Here is a 9,464-nt window from a genome sequence, read left to right on the forward strand (position 1 = left end):
AATCCTTATTTATGCGGGAACCAAATTTAATGAAGGTAATTGTGCATGCTGGGTTAATCATTTTGCGAGAGTCGGTTAAATTCGATCATCGGACATTCTGTTGGTTGGTTGTTAATCGTGAAACATCGTCGTTAACAGTGCTGTTCTGTGGGCTCGTGATACCGTGCAGTGCAGTGGTGTTGAGTTTATCCTGTGGTTGTGCGTGCCCGGATAACTACCATGCCTCGAGAGGACTTACGACACCTGGTGAAGCAGGAAAGGAACCTGAGAAGTTTAATGGACAACATCCAGGATTTTGCGAACGGTTACCAAGCAGAGCGAGATTTCATATCCTTAAAATTCCGCATGCAGAAATTGGACGAACTGTACGATAAATTTTTTCGTGTGCGGGAGAACATTGAGGTGATAACTGACGATGCGGAAATGGACGTTTGCATTCAAGGCGACGAGGAACAGGCGGCCCTTGAACGTGCGATGAGAATCAGCGAACGTGAAGAAGTCAATATGCGCATCATCAAGAACTTCGAGAATCGTTTCTTCGACATTAAACACTGTTTGGGTGTGCTGGAAGCAGCCGAAAGTGGTTCCGGTGCCAGCACTCAAAGGTCAATTCAAGCATCCGTTTCACAACCCAGAATCAAACTCCCTGAATTGAAGTTGCCAACATTTAGCGGAAGGCTTCAGGATTGGATCACCTTCCGGGATACATTCTCCAGCACGATCCACAACAACCATCATCTTTCCGACATCGACAAGTTTACCTATCTCCGAACGTCGTTGACAGGTGACGCATTGGTAGAAATAAGTTCAATTGAGTTGACATCGGCTAACTACAGCATTGCATGGCAAGCTCTCCACAATTCCTTTGAGAACAAAAAGCTTTTAGTGAAATCCTACCTCGACGTTTTGTTCTTTGTCTACCCCATGGAAGAGGAATCCTATGAACAGCTCCACCGAGTGGTGAAGGATTTTGAGACAACGCTGATGATGCTCCACAAGGTCGGTGTGGAAACTGATGGGATGACCACCATTCTTCAGCATATGTTGTGCCAGCGTTTGAATTCTGCTACTTTACATCACTGGGAATGCCACTACAACTCGAAGGAGGTTCCAACATATCCGCAGTTGATTGAATTCCTGAAGTCAAGGTGTATGGTGCTCCGTAATCTTTCATTAACTAATTCAAGTCAAGGGGAACTGAAAAAGCAATTTAGTTTTCCGGCACTCAGTCATACCAGTCTCGAGTATAAGTTTGCCTGTCCTTTCTGTGCTGAGTCTATACACTCAGTGTTTAAGTGTCAAAAGTTTACACAAATGAAGGTGTCCGATCGTGTTGATTTGGTTAAGAAGAAATCATTGTGCCTCAATTGTCTCTCGCCAGGTCACATCGCGAGATTTTGTGTTAAGGGATCCTGTCAGATCTGCGGAAGAGGCCATCACACCCTCCTGCATGCTGGTCCTGTTGTATCACAGTCCAATTTAGAGCAGTTACGAGTTCAACAGCAAGTCAATCAGGACGCGAATCAACAGCCACCACAGAACCAAACAGAGATACCCTTTGAAGAAATCCTTCCTAATTCCACTCTCCAGAACCAGACACATCTATCGCACAATCCGAACATGATTAACCACCCATCCTCAAGTACCACAGACAATCCTTCAACTAGCCACAGTTCTTTCATATCCGTAAATCCTAGTAACTTTTCAAGCACTGTTTTGCTGTCCACAGCAGTTGTTATGATTGAGGATGGATATGGAAATTCCATTCCAGCACGAGCTTTGTTGGATTCAGGATCACAGCTATGCTTCATGACTGAAAGAATTTCTCAGTCTTTGAAACTTCAACGCTATCGAAATCATCTTCCAGTCAACGGTATTGGACAATCAACTACCTGTTCCACACAGTCTGTAATCGCTTCCATTGGATCGCGGTATACCAACTACCGGTCTACTTTGAAATTTCACGTCCTCCCGAAAGTAACCTCTGGTCTCCCCGGGAAAAAGTTAAACATCACTTGTTGGAAGATACCTCCAGGACTAAACATTGCAGATCACGATTTTCAAAATCCCGGCAATATTGATCTAATTCTCGGGGCTGAGATATTCTACGATCTCTTGTTGGAAGGACAACACAAGTTAAACGACGTTGGGCCAGTACTACAGAATACACGGCTGGGATGGAACGTTTCTGGCAAGGTTTTCAATGAGAACCAAGTTCAAACCCCTGCAATTCAGCATGATGTCATGCTCACAAATAATCGCATGCTACTTATCTGGAGCAACAATCCTGAACCACCAGAAAGGGCAGATTAGAGTTCTCCTACATCGAGGCGCAATCGTCGCGCCTGCGGGGGTCAATTGGCCTCGGCAGTCCAGTTAAGTTATTTGTTTTTAAAATATGGTCAAAAAAGCTCAACAAATGTTCATACTCCATAGTCTCGTCTTTGCCCACGGCGGTCGCTGACCGTCCATACCGTAGAGTTCATCCACGAAGCGTTGAAGTCTACCAGAATTTTAAGTCGGTCACATCCCTAAGGGCACGCTACCTCGCTGAATGAAAGTTGATAGAGCGTCTTGTATTTTTGTGGAGGTTGAGGGAGTTAAGTTTGCGTGATTTTATACTATTCCTTCAAGAGCATACACAATCCTTTCATCAGCAGGAAGTCGTGCCAACCACATCGCAGTCGTCAGATGAAGTAAAGCTATCACCACAATTCGTCCCATTCCCAAAGAAGATTTCATGAGGCCTTCACCGATAATCGCAGCAGCATCGGCGCAATGAGCACCCGCGGTGGCTCGAAGCCACCGCTTCAGGGAAATCTTTTAATAATAATTTTTGATTGAGTAAAAAAGCCCTTCTCATTTGATTCCAGAGTTGATGGGCCTAGGAGGCCGTGTACCAGGATCAACGGTGCATTTCTTCATCGAAGGCATAGGCTACAACATACAACCACAGCCAGGTCGAAGAGGAAAACATACAGTCCACTCTGAAGAATAAGAAGAAGACGATGTCCAGTCTAGTGAGACACTGATCGAGTTCAGCAGAAAATCAACGCATTTCTTTCATTTTGTTAATTTCGTGATATCATTTTTTTGGATTGTTTTGAGAAGTAGTAGATATAGTAGAGTTTTAATTTCGTTGATAATGCTAGGCATATCAAGGGGGCCGGTAATTTTTTTTTGTTTCGATTATAGTCGTTTTACCATCTTTATGGCATTCGCGACTTTATCAACGTTGCAGTTGGCGGATCGTTATTGAAAAACTGATCCGGTACAACTGTGTTCGATGTTTACTCTTGGGCTCGAACTCGCGGACATCGGCTCAGGAGACAACAGACTTGCCAACTGAGCTATATCACAAGCCCTGAGGGGGGCCGGTAATGTTAACGCGTAAATTTAAGCCACATTAATGAGTCTCATAATGCGGAAGCAAAACGAGAGCAAACAAACCTCTTGAGAGCAAATTTATGGCAGACTGGATACTCTTTTGGCACAGCTGATCAACACCCGATCAGCTGACGATCAGCAGTCAAAACCAACCACCGAAGTGATCAAATATATCTCCGCAACACAAAATAAAGTTAAGTCAAAAGCTCAAGTTGAATATTCTTTAAAGTTGTACAATAAAAAGGCATATCTTTGAAGACAATATAAATCGATTTAAAAGTCAATCCGCGCTTCTGAATTCATCCGAAAGTGTTCAAAAAAGTCGATATAAACTGCAACACTATCTGTGATTTAAAACAGAATTTCTGTGATGGAAATGGCATCAATTTCATTTTGAAGTAATGAAAAATTGTGTTTTTTTTTATGTTTAAACTAGCTGATCCCGTACGAACTTCGTTTCGCTAAAAGTATAAAAATGTGTTCAGATTAGATGTTATTGTTTTGATCCAATCTTGATATTCCTAATACTGAAGAAAAATACCTTCGCTTTGAGATTAGCCTCATTGATAAGGTAAGAACCAAACTTCATAAACGACATAACAGTTTCTTTTAGTATACCGTTATTCAATAAGCACGTTGACCCGTTTAATTTTCACGACAATTTCAAAAAACGGCGGATGGTTCAAAAGAATTTTCCCTTTTCGTTGTACAATAATCCAAAATTCAACACATAAAATCATATTGATTTCATCACTACATCCCTGTACATAAATTTTCAAATCGATTCTATGTCGACTCTTTACACAAACTTTGATACCTAAAAACGATTGCTCGTCTATTCAAATCCCTGTGGGTAAAATTTCATATCATTGAAATGCATTACAACGTAAGTATAAAAAAAAACAGAAAAAAGTTAATATGGACGACCCCTTTCGCCGACCAAAATTTCATACCCGAAATTAATTGCTTGTCTCCTCCAAGTGCATAGTTTCATCTCAACCCGATGCATAATAACGACAATATTGCGAAAACAATGAACAATCAGTATGGACGACCCTTTTCCAACCTCAATCTCTAATTTAATGTATGAAATCAATTTCTCGCCCTTGAAACTCCCACGCACAAAATTTCATTTCTATCGGATTCATAAAAACGACAATATCGCTAAACAGAGAAAAGTTAATATGGACGACCCCTTCAGCCGACCCCTGAACCAAACTTTGAAATCTGACATCAGTTTCCCATCCCCTAAAACCCCAATGTACAAATTTTCATCTCAATCCTATGTTTAATAAGGCCAACATCGCAAAAACAATGAACTATTAATATTGACGCCCCTTTTTGCTGTCCCCTTGTACAAAATTTGATATTTGAAATCGATTGTTCATTCCTGAAAACTTCCGTGTGCAAATTTGCAAACAAACAAACAAACCCACAGAAATTGCTTTTTATATAGGTATATAGATTGGAAAACATCAATTAAAGTTTACAATATTATCATGATTTTTCAAAACAAAATAAAAAAACCGAAATTTATATAGTCAAAAATCTGTAAAATTATATATAGACACTGACTCTCGAACCACCTGTCATGTTAGTTGGTGGAAAACCGTTAAAGTCAGTTCTCGTGCAGTCAGCGTTCCGGTAAGCTGCAAAAATAGTTTGGTAAGTCCTCTGTTCAGGTCACCCGATAATCAGAGATTTGCTCTGGTAGTTAGTTAAAACCCAATATTTTCACGATGACGATCCTTCCAGGATTTTGTTAACTAAATGAGCATCTTTTAATGCAAAAAACTCTAGTTTTGAGGAAATCTCTGGTCGGAACGATTAAGAAATGACGACGAGTGATATTTTTAAGTTAATTGAAAATTATAATTAGGGACTCTTGATGAAAATATTTAGTCAGGGATTATTTAATTCGAATGTAAGAGAAGTAAATAATTTGGAAATTGGTAAGTATGTCCTCATTTTCACGAAATTGAAAAAAAGGGTTTGTAGGACGGAACCGCCAGTGAAGGCAAAGTTGCATCTCGATGATTTCGGTCCAGTTCAAGACTTCGATCCAGTAGAGGCAAAGTTGCCAGTTGAAGATTTCGGTCTATTTAGTAAAGGCAATGTTGCCAGTCGAGGGCCTTGGTCCAGTGATGGCAATGTTGGAAATCGAGGACTTCGGTCCAGTAAAAGCAAAGCTGTCAGGCGAGATTTCAGTCCAGTAAAGGCAAAGTTTCCAGTTAAGGACTTTGGTCTATTTTAGTACTTCGATCTAGAAAAGGCAAAGTTGCCAGTCGAGGATTTCGTCCAGTAAAGGCAAAGTTGTCAGTCGAGGACTTTGGCCCAGTTCATAACTTCGGTCCAGAAGAGACAAAGTTTCCAGTCGATGACTTCGATCCAGTTCAGGACCTCGGTCCAATCAAGGCATCTGATTTCGGTCCAGAAGAGGACTTCTGTCTAGTAAAATAGCCAGTCGAAGACTTCTGTCCAGTTCAAGATTTCACTCCAGTAGAGGCATAGTTTCCAGTCGGTGACTTCGGTCCAGTTTAGGAGGACTTCGGATCAGTAAAGGCAAAGTTGCAAGTCGTGGACTTCGTTCCAGTTCAGGACTTCGGTCCAGTGGAGGCAAAGTTCCAGTCGAGGGGTTCGATCGAATTAAGACAGGGTTGCCAGCCGATGACTTTGGTCCAGTGAAGGCGGGGTTGCCAGTCGAGACTTCGATCCAGCCAGAGGAAAGTTTTCAGTAAAGGGATTCGGTTCAATTTAAGTGAAATTAAGTGAACTTTAGAAGCTACTAGTCGAGGACATCGATTCAGTTGAAAAAAGTGGCCAGCGTAAAAGTTAGTTTAGGTCAGTCGAAAATAATTAGCCCAGTCTTTTTTATCACTTACAGTAGAGTACGTCAGCTTACGACTTAAGTCCAGTTCAGGGGAGAATCATCAGCTTCGAATATTAGGCGAAGTATGCTAATATCATTAAAATAAAGTGCATACGAGAAATCACCAGTAATGCGCGAATCTTAGTAAAGATCGTCAAGTGAGAGTAACCAGTTAAAATTTTCCTCGGTTTTGAATAGATCGTTAACCGAGAGTTTTTGTTTGTGCAGAAATTCTTATCTTTAAATTTTGCTAGGAACGTAAAATAAGAGTTAAGAACCATATTCAATAAATAGCATAGTACTTAAGAGAGTAACTTCAATTTGGATGTAAAGAACTCGCAATGTACACGTTAAGCTACGGTTGGAAATATTCTAGCTTTTCTTTTAAATTGTGGTTTGGATTTTTACCCATAATCATGTTTTATCTTTCACAATTAATTATTATGTGCGTTAACTAAATTATAGAACTTTTGAAACGTTTTTAGAACTGCCTTTTTCATATAAGAAATAATACAGTGCCATCAAAAATAACCAGAGAATCAGCGAATCGAGCTTCATTTTGATATTTTCGGTAGTCAGTTTGTTTGGGGTCAAATCAACCTTGGACGAGCGACAAAGCGAGATTCGATTTTAAGCTTCCAATCCAGCTCATAGTTGTGTGTATGATTTGATAGTAACTTTTGCGAGCGGCCGAAAAGAATAAACTATGTCTTTAAAATAAACGAGTTTTCAAAATTATGCCCTGAAAATATAATCGAAAGTTAACAAATTCAAAAATTTTGATTAGAGAAGCTTAAAAGCAATGAATCCACGGATCATGAGCAGTGCTGCAAATAATCAGTGTCAGCTTTCAATTTTCAATTGAATTTACTGCAGTGTACGCTCAGTTCATTTCCATTTGCATTCATCTGATAATGAACAGAAAGCTCAATCCCGAAAGCACTCTGCATACTCATTCACGAATCGGCAACATCGGTGCTCAGTATACATTCAGGCTCTTTGCAGGTTCATGAGATTATCCAATCTTCATTTTCAGTATCAAGCAAACATTACTTAAAGTGAAAAAAGCTCAATTCGATTATCATTAAGTTTAGTTGAATGGTGACAAAGCTTGTTCGATGCGCTAGACTTGCGGAAATTGAATAATTACTGCTGAGATTCCTATTTTTTAAGGATTTTGATAAAAAAAAACTTGATAGTGTGTAGAGGTGGGAAGGTTGAGAAATAAGTGTTCGGGTTGGCGAGAAGAACGCTGGCGAGGGAGCGTGTGGGACGAATGTGGGGGACAAAATTACGACAAAAATGTAACAAAATTATGACACAAATATGACAAAAATTTGGCAATAAAATTATAAAACATGACAAATATGGTAAAAGTATGACAAAATTATGACAAAACAAAAATACAAAAATCTGACAAATATCACTTTAATTTTACAATATAATAAAAAAAAAACCAACGCAACTCTGTTGAAAATATGACAAATTTGATATAAAAATATGACTTTTTTTTATAAAAATGACAAAATTTTGCAAAAATATAACAACTGAAAAAATGTGACAACTATAACAAAAATATGACGAAATATTGTCAAAAAAGTTCAAAAATAAGACAAGCGTGGTAAAAATATGACGAATACAGACCCCGGTCGATTTTGGCAACATTCGATTTTTGCAACATCCGAGCAAAATCCGTTCGTTTTTGGCAACATCCAAAACGACGAATTTTTTGTCACTTTTTTATTTTTTTTTTTTTTTCATTTCAAATTAATCAAAATTCATGTTACACGTAATATTAGCATGACATTTTTTAATTCGCCTTAATTATAAGAGTTTTAAACAGTTTAAACTTGAATTTTTCCATGTTTTACTGCTTAAAACTAATATAATTGAGCCAAATTGAAAAAAATTATGCTAATATAAGGTTTTACATCAATTTGATTAATTTGAAATGAAAATCAAAAATAAAAAAGGGACGAAAAACCCGTTCGATTTTGGCAACATTCGATTTTGGCAACATAAAATTTACAGGTGTGTTGCCAAAAACGAACGGGGTCTGTATATAACAATAAAATGAGAGTTTGAAGAGACAAAAATGTCGTCAAACTATGTAAAATTATGATAAAGTGATAAAAATCTGACAAATGTCAAATCTTTCAGAATGTTGCCATTTTTAACCAAATTTGCCATGTTTTTTCATTTTATTGTTAAATTTTTTAAAATGATTTTGTCATATTTATCTGATTTATGCCATAATTTTGTCTTATTTTTAACACATTTGTTATATTTTTGACTAAGGTTTGTCGATTTTTGTCATTTTATTATTAAATTAATGTCATATTTCTATCTTAATTTTTACATATTTTTGTCAGATTTTTGTAATATTTTTCATATTTTTTTTGTTTAGCCTTTGTCAAATTTGTATCTCATCTGTCAGATTTTTGTCATGTTTTTGTAATTTTTTGTCAGTTTATAGTTCATTTTTTGTCATTTTAGGCCATAATTTTGTCATATTTATCAGATCTTGGTCATACTAAATATTGTCATAATTTTGTCATTTTTCACCATATTTATTACATTTTGTCATAATTTTGTCATTTTTTGACCACAATTGTCAATTTTTTGTCATATTTGTCAGATATTCGCCATGTCGTCATCAAGAAATTTATATTCATCTCTCTTCCCGTCCCCTCTGAATAATCGTATAGTCTTAGCGAATTTCCAATCGTGTTTTCTTTTCCAATCCCATTTCACAATTTTTGAAAATGGCAAAAACAAATGCCTACTGAAATTATCAGCAACTTTCGCTGACACTGATTGAATGCTAAAGCTACATTCACTGATCGAAAGCAGTGAGTGACAGAAACGCCTAAGCAAAAGACGCTTTCGTAGCAGTCGAGTGAAACAAGTTAGTTCGGGTTTACGAGTAAGCTTTCTGCTGACTGAAAGACATACCTACTCGCAAAGCTTGCCGTAAGCACGAAGATGACCGAGCCGATCAGAAGCTTTTATATTCGTTGACTTTTCTATTCCATTCATTTCAGTTCAAGCTTTTTACACTGATAGAAAATCACAGTCAATATCATTCGTGCTTTCAGAAAATTTGCAGCACTGATCATGAGAGTTATTAAACAGAGAAGTGCTATTTGTGCTATTTAAGTTAATTATTCTAAGTCCAAATAATATTTCGCATGCCTAACGTTTTCCC

General features: G+C 37.9%; 1 protein-coding gene across 1 annotated transcript; it reads left to right on the forward strand.

The window, feature by feature from the left end:
* The first annotated feature begins 219 nt into the window (after nucleotides 1-219).
* On the forward strand, nucleotides 220-2,313 carry LOC129753506 (uncharacterized). Its single transcript, XM_055749325.1, has one exon. It carries the CDS (start codon nucleotides 220-222, stop codon nucleotides 2,311-2,313), a length of 2,094 nt encoding a protein of 697 aa, XP_055605300.1.
* The last annotated feature ends 7,151 nt before the right edge of the window (nucleotides 2,314-9,464 follow it).

The sequence above is a fragment of the Uranotaenia lowii genome, chromosome 3 (assembly GCF_029784155.1).
Source record: "Uranotaenia lowii strain MFRU-FL chromosome 3, ASM2978415v1, whole genome shotgun sequence".
Taxonomy (NCBI): domain Eukaryota; kingdom Metazoa; phylum Arthropoda; class Insecta; order Diptera; family Culicidae; genus Uranotaenia; species Uranotaenia lowii.